This window comes from Sminthopsis crassicaudata, chromosome 1 (assembly GCF_048593235.1).
Source record: "Sminthopsis crassicaudata isolate SCR6 chromosome 1, ASM4859323v1, whole genome shotgun sequence".
NCBI lineage: Eukaryota > Metazoa > Chordata > Mammalia > Dasyuromorphia > Dasyuridae > Sminthopsis > Sminthopsis crassicaudata.
In genome coordinates this window covers 608,111,312-608,126,913 of record NC_133617.1, presented here as the reverse complement: position 1 = coordinate 608,126,913, position 15,602 = coordinate 608,111,312, and the positions used below count along the sequence as shown (strand labels likewise).

At 34.2% G+C, this 15,602-nt stretch overlaps 1 protein-coding gene across 18 annotated transcripts in view; it reads right to left on the bottom strand.

The window, feature by feature from the left end:
* Nucleotides 1–357: 357 nt before the first annotated feature.
* ARL15 (ARF like GTPase 15) overlaps nucleotides 358–15,602 on the bottom strand; it is a 574,803-nt gene continuing 559,558 nt past the window's right edge. For all 18 annotated transcript variants that reach the window (XM_074282526.1, XM_074282520.1, XM_074282522.1 and 15 more), the window contains one exon: nucleotides 358–3,249. In XM_074282526.1, the coding sequence (XP_074138627.1) occupies nucleotides 3,097–3,249 (153 nt within the window). In that variant the 3' untranslated portion in view covers nucleotides 358–3,096. The remainder of the gene's footprint in view (nucleotides 3,250–15,602) is intronic.

Below are 15,602 nucleotides of genomic sequence, written 5' to 3'. Positions count from 1 at the left end.
GTGGAAGTAGTTCCTTCCACCAAATTGAGGTATTCCTAGAAACATGTTTTTATAGGAAATATAATAAAACACTGTTTTGATTGAAGCATGCCACTTTCCATTAGCACTCTTAAGTTGAACTTTGTTCACTCATTTTGAAGGAAATGACTTGAATGAAAGCAAACTACTGCCAAAGACAAACTAATTGAAAAGGCACTTATTTTGGCTTTTAAGTTCCTCATAATCACTTCAAAGGGTTCTTTAACCCAAGAACAGCAGAACTGATTTTGTAGAACCTTGTATCAATAACCAACACAAATCAAAATGGAAAACCATGGCTTCCAAAAGCTGAAACTGAAAGGAGGCAGGCTAAGGACATCAATTCTACTCAGCGTTTATTTTCATTTGAAGATAGTGGAAATCATGTATAAATCATTGACAATACAAGTTTCCCCCGCCTGGCAGTTGTCCACAAGAATTGGTCAACTTCTAAGTATAGATGCTTGTATTTTTAGTATAAAGACAGGATAACATAACAGTTAACTAGCAATCAAGACCATAAACTACAGTAGATACAAACTCTTGTAATATAAATTAATTGCCATTACAAAAAGGCAACTGCTTTAGCTCATAAAGTACAAAAATTGTTAACTTCATAAATACAATGAAAGCTAAGAGAAGTAATACATCACAGACTTTTTTCCTATATAGTACTTGAATATGCAAACCAAGACACCTGTGGCACATTACATAGCAAATAAGAATCTCTGTCTGTCTGTCTCTCTCTGTCTCTGTCTCTCTCCCTCTCTCCCATGTGGATTTCTAAAATATGGCAAATTCTAGAGTTACAGGGACAGGATGCAGCACGGAAGCAGTGAGACAGCAAGCTCTGAACTGCTAGACAAAGAAGGAGCCTTATTGACAGTTGTAAAGCATTAGGCGTCAGACAGAAACTTGTCAAAAACAGCTGTTGTTGGGTACTGATTGATAATGTTTTCATTCTGACGGCTGAGACACTGCAGACAGTCGTAGGTCTGAGAGGAAGCCCAACACTGGCGCACAAATGAACACCCACTCCCTCCCTCCTTCTCTCTCCCTCTCTCTCTCTCTTTCTCTCCTTCTCTCTCTCTCTCTCTTTCATTCTCTCTCTCTCTTTCTCTCTTTCATTCTCTCTTTCACACACACACACACACACACACACACACACACACGGAAGTCATTTAACAGATGGTTTCAGAGCATTAAACCACAGTATCTTAAAAAGACAATATTCTACATTTAATGAACTTGCAGGGAAAACAATCCCTAATGGTCAGATTTATTACTCTAAGACAGTGAACCACAACAGGACAAGATGAAACAGGAACTTGAGATCCTGGTCATCAGAATAGAAAGTATGTGCTGCTCAAATATTACACAGTATTAAAAATATTAAAGAACGCCTTGGACAAAAAATTAGGTTTCGTTTGCTACAGAGCTTTTTGATCCATTCCATAAAAAAGGTTGAAATTTTCAAACATTTAAAAGGTGATGATTTTATTAAAACCCACATATGCTAGTAAACCACAAAAACTACATTCAAATAACATGAAGGGTCTGATGTTTGTTTGTCCTCTGGAGCAGTGATGAGGCATTATGTCAACCTGTCCTACGATACAGTGGGTGGGGATAGTCTATGCTGAACAAAAGTAAGAACATGTTTTTACTGCTCAGGTGTATTATAAGGGTTTCTAAAGTTCATCCATTTAAAAAAAAATTATGGCCCCTAAGCCATATTATTGACCAAAGGCCTAGAGAATTTAATTTTTAAAAGCCCTCCATCCAGAAATCTGTTTTCAGTTTCAGGAGGACAAAAGGGGATCAACCCCCAGAAAACCAATACATTTCATTCCACTTTAATTCTATAAGTTCAATTAAATGGATTAATTTTTAATTAGTTCAAAAATTGAAGCTGAGCCAAGAACAAATGCATTAACATTTAGCCCAGAGCAAATTGTGGAGGCCAAGTTGTCAACCTCTGAAAATAGAGGTTTATAATAGAAACACTGATAGACCTTCATCTACTGTGGAGAGGCACTAGCAGACCACTAAAATACATTAGCACTTTATGAATGAATGATACAAATGATCCCTTATTTGAAACCTTTGCCACTAACACGACAACCACTGTCAATTTTACATATGTTTCATTTGGCTGTTCTTAATCATTTCCATAATTTTGTTTTATTTAAAAAAAAACAACTGCTATTTCCTTCATTTCTATCAATCTTCTAAAGATTTCTTAAAAGAAACTCTAAACAATAAAACAACTTACTGATAATTTTGTTGCAGCTTGATTTTATGAAGATTCTCATTCTCTTTGATATCAAGTCTAGATCATTCTTAATATAATCTGTACATCTTGATAGGAATTTGTGCCTTGATATTCCCATTCAAACACAAAATTAATGGTCTATGCTTTTAAAGTGGTTGGAGAATGAGACTTGAGTTGTAATCAACCCCAAAATCACTTGTGTTGTCATTAAGTGACACTTCAAAGCCAATCCTGCATCAATAGAGCATTCCTTCCTTATAAGATGATTTATTGGAACTGTTGGTGACCATTCTTAACAGATAGTCCACGAGGGTAGCATCTAAAATTAAATCTCTTCTGAATATCTGGAGGTCCATAAAAAATTCTATGGTATACATATTACATATAACATATTTTATAGATCCCCTTTGGAAAATAAGTCAAGGTACTATGAGTAGTTTTGTGTCCTTCACAAAATATCTGACATTTATGAACTCAACTCCCATCCATTTTAGCACAGGGCAGATCATGGAGGCTCTCCTAACAACAGAAGGAAGCTACATGCAATGAACAGAACAATTAGTGGTAAACAGAGAATAAATTCTCTCTCAGTAGTGTGTACTTGGACTTTAATATCAATGATAATTTACCTGACTTACAGAATATTTATTTGAATAGAGAGATGAAACAGAATCTGGAATACTTGCAGGGAAAAAAATGGATTTTAAAGCGGTTAATAGTTTTGATACCAAAATAAAATTAAAACAAGAAACAAACAGGCTAGGTTCGAGGACCTTCCAAGAATTGGTTTTCTTCTCTAGCTTTCACATTCTTACAGGTTCAGGGTTCTTTTCTTCTAACAAATGTATCAGTTGAGTGAAGCTGTCTTTTATTGCATTCATGTCATCTAGTGAACAAGGTTGTAGAATCCAGCGTTTTCCTCGTGCAAGTGGTTCAAGTTCAAAATATTTTTTGATCTATGAAAAAAAAAAAAAAAAAAGGTAAACACTTTATTGAGAAAAAAATTCACTCTCATAACAATCATTTGGAAAAGGAGTAGAGTAGGAGTCCAGGCCATCCTAACAGGCCAATCAATAGCTGTTCTTATAATATAGATTCTATGTTGTGAGTTGAGTATGTTTTCTTTAGGGGGTGAGTAACCAAGCTGCTTGCAAGTCACTATAATGCCCATCCACTTCTCAGCATGGGAGGTCCTATTGAGACTGAGAAGGAATTGCAAGCACCGAAAGCACAGGACTAAATATATTAAAGATGGCAGAAACTCAAATTCAAAAAAAGCAAACAGCTTGAGAATATTGCACTCTGGAGCCTGGAGGCACTGGTGATTAGTAATACCATGACACTGGACAGTTGTGAGGAAGCTATTCAACAATCAATTAGTTTATATGTAAATTGATCCTATGTCGGAAAAACAAATAAAATGTTCCCCTTCTTTCCCCCTCCAAAAATTCCCAAACCCACTTCTATGACTCAAAAGAGGACATTTATAAGTGGATAATCTTGTCCAATATTAGCAAAAAGAAATCACTCTCTAAAAAGTCTGGTGTTTTTGTTGCCTATGGGAAAAAAGGGGGATAGAGGATTGACTTCACAACTGGCAAATGGGGTCAGGCATTTGCCACCTTTTAATCACTAAAGACTTGCATACCATCACTGCTGAAATGTGTTTAACAAAACTCCATCACAAGTCAATCTCTTACTGATGAAGAAGATATTGACTTAATAGGATCTTGGTAAAATCGAGTATTATAAACCAAGTACTAGGTAATGGCTAATCTTTTGATTTACAAAATTATTGGTTATTTTTTCTTAGGGCAAGGTGAAAACCAATGTTTCTAAAACCTTTTTTTTTTTGTTAAATTTCTTCATGTACATTTCCTATATATTTTCTATTCTCATATACATACTCTGTCATGTTTATGTGGTATTTATAACATGGGCAAGGTTTTACATAATGACAGATAAACATGTTGCCAGTCAGCATAAACACTACTCAAAGACATTCCCGGTCAACAAAATCCATTAAATAATGTATGCCATGGAAAATTTCCAGGGTTTTACCTTCATGAATACTTGATTCCAGAAAATGGTCACAATTTCATGTTATTTAAAAATGTGGTACCAATCTACATTAATCATTATTAATTACACATACTTCTCTAAAACTGACATACTGGAAATAGATTATATGAAGGACGACTTGATTTTCACATTTTTTGTCTAAACTGTAATACGGGTAGATAGGCAAAAGATCTTTGATTCCAATATAACAGGAACTCACTAGTTGAAATGTTTTTCATTGGTACAATTTATAGTTAGGCTGTAACTTAGTAGGTAAGATTTGTTTGAGGTATATAATGATTCGATGATTATAGTCTAGAGTCAAATAGCTAGTTTCTGTGGCACAATTTGAACAAAAGTTCCCTTGATATCAATCAATGAACTAGGCCAGGATACTTCTTTAGTTATGGATGTTTATAAGAAATATGTTTTTTATACTCATAAAAACAATTAGGATCAATATTTCTCCTGTCAAAGGAAATAATGATAGTAACTATCTACTAAATTAAAACTTTGAGGAACTATGAATATTAGAGAGAACATGTTGATGAATAATAATAGGTATGCCAAAGAGGAAATCAGTAAAACAATTTAAAAAAAAAATGCACTGTAGAAAACCAAAAAAATAGTATATTAGGGGATACACAACAATTTCATTGCTATCTTGTTAAATTCACACACACAGGCTCACACATACTTTTACATATATGCAATGAGATATTTCTTTTGTTTGTTTGTTGCTGAGGCAACTGGGGTTAAGTGTATGTCCCAGGGTCATACAGCTAGGAAGTCTTAAAGTGTTTGAGGCCAAATTTGAACTCAGGTCCTCCAGACTTCAGGGCTGGTGCTCTATCCACTGTGCCACCTAGTTGCCCCTGAGATATGTCTTTTTAAAAGGAACTATATATCTATGATGGTCAATTTCATGTAAAATTTTTCTGCATATATTAAAATGTTTCTTTGTTTTTTTAAATAAAGCCCCTCTTGTTTTATCTTCTTATTTACACATATATGATCTGAAAACCATGAAAATGTTATATAAAGAGTTTTAGTGAGGTTTCAGGGTGAACCATTTAACAATTAGACCATGTGCCATTTTTTATTTTAACAGTGATAAAGGTTTCAATGTACTTAGTGTTGACTAAGTTCACAATAAAAAATAGAAAATTTAATTTAAAAAACCATTAGAAATGCAGTTTCATTCTGAGTTCAGGATGCAATGACAGCCAGAGTTGATGAATCAGAGCAACAAGTGACAAACTGACATTTAACATATGTAATAATTTCTCCCATGAAGTAAATACTACCACTCATTATCTTCATTTCCCATTTCACTGATAAGGAAACTGAGGTGTGAAGAGGTTAAATGACTTGGTCCCTGATCACATAGCTACTAAAGGAGAGCTTTCCAGATTCAATGCTTTCCCTTATTATATGCCAATCCCTACATTGTTAAATAACCATATCTTTAGTCCCCAAAGATCATATATGGTTCATATTTCTATGAATGTTCATGCCCCCAAACAAGCACTTCAGTCTCTTTTTAAGGAATCATATATAATTTATTTTTAAGGGGGCAGTAAAAATTAACTCTTTCCAATTCTACCAACATCCCTATCCATAGAAGAAGTTCATTATTTATTGATCTGATGAAACTGGTAACCAGCAGAAAGACAGAAAAGGATTTACAGAACAGGAACAATTTGCAGGACAGATTGGGGGAATCAAACATAAATTTGTTGTATAAGACCCAGGAGTTGATTGCTCTAAATAGGATTGAAGTTTCAGTTCATTAGTTTATTTTTTTCCAAAGCCTCATAGGATCTGTTATTTAAAAAAAAAAAAGTGAGGATGGGGAGATTGCATCAGTTGGACCCCAAATGGCTGAAACTTGTACTTATGGTGCAATGTAATGTTTGATTAACCAGAACTCACGTCAATAGACATAGTACACATACGCAACTGTAGAGCTTGGAAAAGTTTTTACTTTTGACAAATTTACTAATTGCTGACATGTAGGCCAGTGTTTTACATACTATTAATGCGTGAGACGAAAAATAAGTCTCACACTTTAAAAGATTCCTGTCATATTAATAACATCCCCTGGAACAACTTCCTATAAATACTTTGATTAAATATTAGCCTTCTTTTACAGCCAATTCCAGCCACATTGAGTATCTATTTGGCTGCCTGACTCTAGACAATGGCTACATATAAACTGATAATGAATAACAAACTGAAAAACTTTACACAAGCTAAAAATCAATGTCAGTCAATGACTCCTATTGTAAATATTTAAGCTTTGAAAATTCACTAGAATACACGTGCGTACATATGGAGTGTTGCAGAGAGAGAAACTTAGAGCGGTGGTAACCACATGACATTATATATAAAAGCAGAGAGTGAGAGTAGCACAAAAACTTTACCCAAAACAAAATTTAGTATGGCCATCTGATAAAGAAGGCTAATGGTGTGCAGCTGACAAATAGAGCTAAGTAACTTGAGATTTTTAGACCTCTAACCCAAGTGAATGTCTAGCACACACCCCCTACTGGCCGACAACAGCTATTTACTGGCTGAGTACTTAAGACACCCACATGAATGATACCAATTTCAAAACTAGTCTTGGCACAATAGCAATATCAGATATTGCAGGCGCATGTGTTTGTCACAGAGCTTCTCATAACCCTAGGTTTTGTGTTTCTGAAAATGCTGACTTCACCCACACACACACACACACACACACACTCACTCACTGAGCAAAATGCTTTGGGAAAATGAATTTGATTTGACAGGACTTTTTCTTCTGGATTCCTTATTAGATTGAAGTGTCCCAGCCAAACTGCTGAAAAATGCTGAAACAAGAAGACAATGATCATTGCACAAGAGCTTCTGGAGACAGCACTTATGGGAATTACATCAGAGTACAGCTGTCTGGCATACCTGTGGCTGTATGGCTATTTGGGGGATACCCACAGAGTGGGTATTTGTTAGGAAGCAGTTTTGTCTCTAACCCAAATACAGAAAAAAAAAAAAAAACATCCATAAGCAACCTATCACATGTTTTTGTTACGCCATGATGATTCTCTTCAATTACACTACAGTATAAGATAATTTGCTTGACTATATTCTGTTATTTAAATGTTGCCCTTATTGTAAGGTCCTAATGCAAAAGGCACCAACCCGTTGACACCATCTCATTGTAGTTACATTTGCAGCAGCTGTTATAACTGTGATACATTACATAACAAAACCAAAGTGGTTACTTAGTAGGTTTTTCTTTTTCAATACTTCCTTGAGAAAATAAAATTATTAAAAGTCTTTTCTTAACTAGAATAACTCACATAATTACAAGGAATTTACAAACAAATGAAATGAACTTCACTGTCCAGTTCAGATTTCCAATTCACATAAATTTATTGTGATCAATTCTACATATATTTGTATGCATATCAATTATGGAAATTGAAATATTTTCTTTAAGAAGAGTCAGAGAAGGTGCTAAATGTGGCAAGTGTTGAACAGAATTTTTTAAAAAAGGAAATTAATTACATATTATACAGGAAATAACTGTTCATGGATGTGCAAAGGTAAAAAGATACTGCATTTAACTGTAAAATTTCTAGTTCAACCTGTTTAAAGAAGCGTATCTCCAAAAAATTAGAAATAGACAAAAGTAAAGATACTGATTAACTTTCATTTCTTAGAGAAATTTAAGTAACGTATAATGGTAATTACAACAAAGAGACAGTAAGAATCCCCAGTGAGAAAATAAATCTCCTTGCCCAGATAATAAACACTAATTTTGAGTACAAGATCACTTGCACAACATTAGAGAGGAGGAAATGGAAATCCATGAGTAAAATAACCTCATGGAAGAGTGAAAAAGGGGATATGAGAGAAGTATACTGGCTTTATTAGACCAACAATTCGCTAAGGCAGATCATTCTAAATGAAATGAAATAGGAAGAAAGACAGATATGAAACAATACAGATTTTTCAGGGTTTTTTTTTTTTTAATGATATATTTTAAAGTGATGTATTTTCCTTGGTCATGGTAAAATTGCAAAATCAGAATTTGACTTCAGTGAAAGATACAGTATTTGATATTTGAGAAGAGACAAAGAAGAGAAGATGAACTTGACAAAATATGTACCAGTTTCCAGAATCTAGAGGTAACAATTTTTAGACATCCACGAATTGATTCACAGTATAACGGGAAAGGGAACAAGCATTTTTACACAGTGCCTATAAACTATCAGGCCCCGTGTTAAGCACTTTACAAATTTTATCTCATTTGATTTTCTCAACCACTCTGAGAGGCAATGTTATTACTGTCCCCATTTTACAGCAGGTGAAATTTATCACAGAGTTACTAAGTTTCTGAGTCTGCATTTTGAGGTTAGGTCTTGAATCCAGGACCAGTGCTTTATCCACTTCACTACCAGTTGCTTCTAACTCAAAGATAAGTAAAAAAAAATTAAGAAAATAGATCATTAGACTGGGAAAAAAACTAGGGAAAATCTCTGTGATACTAGTACTTAAGATTATAACAAAAAATAATGAAGAAGGTCTTTAGTGATTTGAGGGATATGTCATAGGGGAATTATTGAAAGAGGTAGGCAAGAATCACAAAATAATTGTATTTTGATACAATGAAGCACAGATAATCTTAGTTTACTAAATCTTATTTAGAATAAAAGTGGTGATAAGTGGATTTTTAAAAATAGTATTCTTTCTCACAATTATACCTTCCTTTCCCTCTTCCAAAAATAATAGGCAATTTGATGTAGGTTACACATGTACTATCATATAAAACACACTTCCATATTAGTCACAGTTGTGAAAGAAGAAACAGATAAAAAAGAGAAACTGTGAAAAAAGAATAAAGTAAAGGTAAAAAAAATGCTTTGGTCTACATACAGAGTTCATCAGTTCTTTATCTGCATGTAGATAGCATTTTCCTTCTTGAATCCTCTTTAGTGCTTTGACATTGTATTGCTGAGAAGAGCTAAGTAATTCATTCATAGTTGATCATCACACAATGTTGTTGATATTGTGTACAATTTTTTTTGGTTCTGCTTATTTCACTTATTTCTACTTATTTCATACCAGTTTTTCTAGGTTTTTCTGAAATCCGACTGTTCTTCATTTCTTGTTGCACAATAATAATCCATTACATTCATACATCACAGCTTGTTCAAGCATTCCTCAATCAATGGGTATCTCTTTAAAGTTCTAATATTTTGCCATCACAAAAAGGGCTGCTATAAATATTTTTGTACATGTAGGTTCTTCCCTCACATCTCTCTCTCTTTTTTAAAATCCCTTTGTGATACCTACTTAGTGGTGTTATTGCTGGGTCAAAGAGGATACACAACCTGGTCGCTTTTTAAGACTTTGTTCCAAATTGCTCTACAGAATGATTGGACCAGTTTACAACTCCACCAACAGTGCAATAGTGTCACAATTTTCCCATATACTTCCCCAAATTTATAATTTTTCTTTTTTTGTCATAGTAGCCACTCTGGTAGGTATAAGGTAGTACCTCAGAATTGTTTTAGATTAAGAGCACTTCCTCATATGTCTGCAGAGAGCTTTGATTTCATCATCTGAAAATTCATATCCTTTGACTATTTATCAATTGGAGAATGATTTGTAGGTGAATGTAATTCTTAAGTAATGAGACCTGAATTTTCTAACTAATGTAAATGATTGCATTTTGTGGAGAGAAAGATATTCTATTTCTTATCTGAAATCTAATCATGGTAGGAAGGGGGCAGATCAAAAATTGATGTAACTGATTCAGGGAAATGATGTTGACAGGATGGCTGAACCAGCAAGTCAAAGAAAAGAAGAATAAAAGCAGGGCATATGGATAAATGGGAATAATTCAATCCTGGAAATTTCCAACCTTATCCATTTCTCTTTAGCACAATCAGTCAATAGAAATTCTGAGTCCTCCATCTGTGGTCCCTTAGGAATTTGAAATATTAGTTTAAAATATTTGTGGCCTTCAAAGTAGTATGCCCAAGTTTCAGCAATCCTTAAGCCAAAATTTTCATTAACTTGGCTGAATTTTTGATAAGTTACTTCTCTGTACTGGATAGGTCTCAGTTTCTCTTCTGTGAAATGAAGAGTTGAATTACATTCCATTTTCTTAAATTGTGATTCATGACCCCATATGCAGCCTCATAAGTAAATATGGAGGGATAAAAATTATGATTATCAGCAAATGTTTGATTTGTATACTTTCATATCTATATATCTGTAGTCACATAAAAATTTCTTGGACAAAGATTGCAAATGGAAAAAGTTTAAGAAGCTCTGAATTAGATAATGTTTTAGACCCTTTAACATTCTTAGATTTGGGGGTTCTGACATGGTTTTTCCTATTTCACCCACTAATTTCTTCTAAAACTGATTTCTTAGTCCCCATATATGATGTGTTTGGTATAAAGAAAAGCAGTCAATTTTTAAAAAGAGGGCTGTTTGGAATTTAAGTAAGTCAATTTAAGAAAGAACAATTCAAATAGGATAAAGGGAATGGGGAAAAGAAAACCTTTCAGAAACAATGGAATCCTTGAAAGTTTCTCTTCACCTGCAGAAAAAAGTGATTTAATTTTCTAATATAATCTGGGCAGAAAAGTGAGGAAGGATTCTGAAAAATACAAAATACAATGCTGAAGGTAATGGATAAGACTGGCAGGGGAGAAAATTTTTAAAAAATGGTAATGGACTTAGATAAGTTAAAGAAACTCAAGAGAAGTCAAAGATATAGGCTACAGGTACAAATGAAAGAAAAGAACATGGAGTCTAAAATGAGAAAGAAGTGAGAATATTAAAGCTATTATTAATTTGATGCATGACGTGGATTCTATTCAAGTTTATTCATTTTCCCCTTGTAAATCACCTAATTAAGTGTAAGGTGCTCTTTGGGAAACTAGTAATATACAAAGAGCAAAATTGAACAGTTCCTACCTTCAAAGAGCTTACAATCTACTGGAAGGAGGGTAGAATTCCATTGTATTTTAAAATCCTCTCAATTGCAAAGTTTTTATTTTTCCAAATATCAGACAAACAGTCCTCATTCGGATTTAGTTTATCTTGGTTGTGAGCTCCCTTATAAAACTGTAGTCATTGTTTAAAAGAAAGATGACTGAAATACAGCCAAAGAGGAGGAGAAATTATCCCCTGGCTCCAATTAAGTAAATGTTAAGTGAGAATGAATAGAGTGAAGAATGTCCAAGGTTGTGATTTTTCGAGTTCCTTCCTATTCCCGTTAACCCACAAAGAACTCTCACACATGGGACCACACTTCCTAAGATTTTATGCAAGGCAGAAGATACTCTATAGTTACACATGTGAATGTACAGAAATGGGGACACAAAATACAATTTTGTATTTTTTCCAGGTCCTTTTTTTTTGGTTTGTTTTTTTTGTTTTAAGGCAGCGTGGGTGTAGATGTGGGATATGACCTTTAAAGCTTTGTTGTCTTATTTATAAGATCACTGGGAATCCTGCCTTGATGATCTTCACCAAAGTAAGCAAGAACTTTGCCCACATTGGGACTCCAGGACTGGGCCTTCAGAAAGGAGATAAAGTACCCCAGCATCATTAAGATTCCTCAGAGTACATTCTTGGCAGCTTGTTCAAAGAAAGGTTAGGATAAAGAGAGAGGTAACAGCTGTTCTCCTTCTCCTTGTATGGACTGCAGAATTTTGAAATCCTTAGAAAGGTACTAAATATGTCATAAAATATAAAAACAAATAATGAAACTAAAACTAAGCAATGATGTTGGATGAAGAACATAGTTCATTCATGGAGAATACATTTTAATTCCAAATAAACTTTGTCATACTCTTGAATAGACTATAAACATAGGATGGTTTGTATTTGACTGAGCAGCAATAAGGATGGTTTAATTACCATTATTTGTTATTTAGTCTTGCAATATTACTTTATAGGAGAGGTTTGGGAATTGCTAATTGTGATTACCAGGAACATTTTTTTTCCCCAAAAAGGTCAAATTTGAATATGTAGTCTATAGTTAGGTAGCTTATGATACAAGTTGTAGAAAAAAATTAAAGGAAAAAAAAACTGCAAAAATTAAAGGAAAAAATTGCCTTCAGAACAATTAGGGACCACGTTGGTCTTTTTTCCTGATTTTTGAAAATCTCAAGTACTCCTAGAAGCTAAAATTTCCGGAAAGAGATAATCCTTTATTATGCTTCCATTGCAAAACTGAGATGGCAGAGTTTACATAAACTTCTGTCCATCTAAATTATTCTAACACCTTTACCTCAGTTTTATTCAGATCAGAATCTAGGCTTAAAGATCCTCTGACAAGCTGACAAACTTAAGACAGAGAATCAACAAGCATTTTTTAAGCATTTACAATGTGCCAGGCACTGTGCTAAACCCTGGGGATACAAAGAAATGCAGCAGACAACACTAAAAATTCAACAGAACAAATGTGGGCATCAGTGAAGATTTGTAAAGGCTGTTTAGGATTGATTCTCTTGAAGAAGCAAAAACAAAAACAAAACTCTTATCAATCCTCATTAGCTCAGAATACTAAGGCTAATGGGGAAAAACTTCTGCTCTTTCAAAAAGTGAAAGAAATAGTATAAAAAGGAAATTAAACTGTAGCTATCTTGACTTTAACACACTTAAGAAATACAATATTGGTGGAAGGCAATGAGTTTATCACTTCCTTTGTGACCTGAACATTTGGCAGGCTATGACTGGCCTTTACCATCATTTATACAGCTTGTTTTTCTTTTTAAAAAATTTTTACTAAAGCTTTTTATTTTCAAAACATATACATAGGGACAGCTAGGTGGTGCAGTGGATAGAACACCAGCTCTGAATTCAAATCTGGCCTAAGACACTTAACACTTCCTAGCTGTGTGTCCCTGGACAACTCACTTAACCCCAAATGCCTCAACAAAAAAAACAAAAAAACAAAAACAAAACAAAACATACACATAGATAATTTTCAACATTCACCTTTGCAAAACCTTGTGTTCCAAATTTGTTTTTCTTCTCTTCCCCCACCCCCTCCCCTAGATAGGAAGTAATCCAATGTTAAACGTTCAATTCTTTTATACATATTTCTATATTTGTCAAGCTGCACAAGAAAAATCAGATCAAAAAGGGAAAAAAAAATGAGAGAGAAAACAAAATACAAGCAAACAACAACAAAAATTGAAAATACTATGTTGTGATCCACACTCAGTCCCCATAGTTCTCTTTCTGGGTGCAGATGTTTCTCTCCATCACAAATCCATTGGAATTGGCCTGAAATCACCTCACTGTTAAAAAAGAACCACGTCCATCAGAATTGATCATCATGTAATCTTGAACAGCTTGTTTTTTAAGAGAATAAAAAACTTTTCTATCAAGGCACATCTTTTGGCAATTCCAATTATCTCAAACATTCTTAGACTTCTTCTATGGACATCACCCATTGCCTAAAAGAACCAAATACCCAAGTTCATCACTTAGGTCATGCGTGGTGATTTTTAGTCAGGATACCCTCAGTAGAAAGAACTTAAAATTGGGAGATAATAGGTCTAGGTTTCAGTCCTGATTCTATCAATAACTATACTTAACTGTAGTGTTTGTCTTCAACTTTCTAATTTGTAAAAAATAAGGGTATTAAATGAGCTATTTAAGTTTTTTTCTCAAATATCCAGATATCTTTTGTTTTTGTATCACCTTAAATTGGGTCACTTCTTGCAACATAGTATATAAACAAGAAAAAGGCAATTCAGTAAAAGAGACTAACCAACTGAATCTGACAGTACATACAAGAATCTAAAGTCTTCCATTTCTGAAAAGAAGTGAGGGAAGTATATTCTGTTTTCCTGTACAGCCAGACTTGGTCAAAATGTAGCACTCAATATCATTTTCTTATTCTTTCCATTTACATTGTTATAGTCATTAAGTATATTATTTCCCTATTTAAGTAACTTCAATCTGTATCAATTCATGTGAATCTTTCCATGCTTCTCTGTATCTATTATAGCATCTTATTATTGTGCCTCTTTTATCAAGCTATTGTCCTTTTCATAATTTTCTTCCTTTGCTTTCATTCTTTAACTAATTTTTCTTGTACTATTCTTAGTTGGTTTTGAGAATCATTTTTTAGCTCTTTCAGGGATTCTTGTGGAGCTGGTGTCCAAGCCACTTTTCTCCTCTCCTCTCCCCAGAGGTTTTGCTTGTAGCTCTTTTAACTCCCTTGTCTCCTATATCTGAGTCTTGATTTTTCCTGTCCACACAGCAGCCTTTTATGGTCAGGTGTTGTTTTTGCTCATTGATCTTTTCTACTCTTATTTCTTGTCTTGGAACTTCATGTTAATATCGGTTCTGTTCCCAGCATGGGGTTTAAAGGAGTTATTAAATGGTTGCTCTTCTGGGCTCCTACTTGTTTTGGATGTTAAGTACTTTTCTCTGCACATGAACTATGACCCAGAAGTGGATTTCAGCAATAGGGTTGCCAAACAGCATCTGGTTCTGCATTCAATATTAGCATAGGGGTTCACTGTTATTTTTTTTCCTGAGTAGTTACTATCTCTGGCCTGAGAGTTCCCAAAGCTAGTGTTTCTTCTATCACTATGACATAGTCCCATTGCTGCTGTTTTATCCATGTGGGCTCTAGGCCAGCCTCCTTTCCTGGGTCATACATTGCTCTTTCTGACTTCCTATGTTATCTTGGGCTAGAAGACTCTCTCATGCTGACCTTTTGTTGATTTTGACACTCTGGAATTAAATTTGATGCGTTATTTTTAAGTTGTCTGAAGGAGAATGTTGAGAGAACCTGGCTGAGTACTTGCTCTACTCTGTAATTTTGGTTCTATGCCCCCACCTCACCCTCCATTACTCTTACAGAATACCAATATTTAGTTACATTCATGTACCAAAATTTATTTGGCCATTACCAAAAACAATAGGCATAGCCTTTGTTTCCAGCATTTTTGTTTGTTTTTGCCACAACAAAAGTGCTGAAAAGAATGATTTAGTGTATTTGAGATCTGTTTTTAATTTTCTTGAGAGTTAACACCCAGGTATAACATCTCTAGGTCAAAAGGCATGGGCAGTTTAACATTTTAGACTTCTTTTTAAATGCATAGCTTAGAGAGTCTCTAAGGTCTCTTCCAGTTCTCAAATTCTCTAAAACTATGAAATCATCTAGTCCAACCCCTCATCCTAAAAAATGAGGAAAGTGAATTCAGAGATGTAA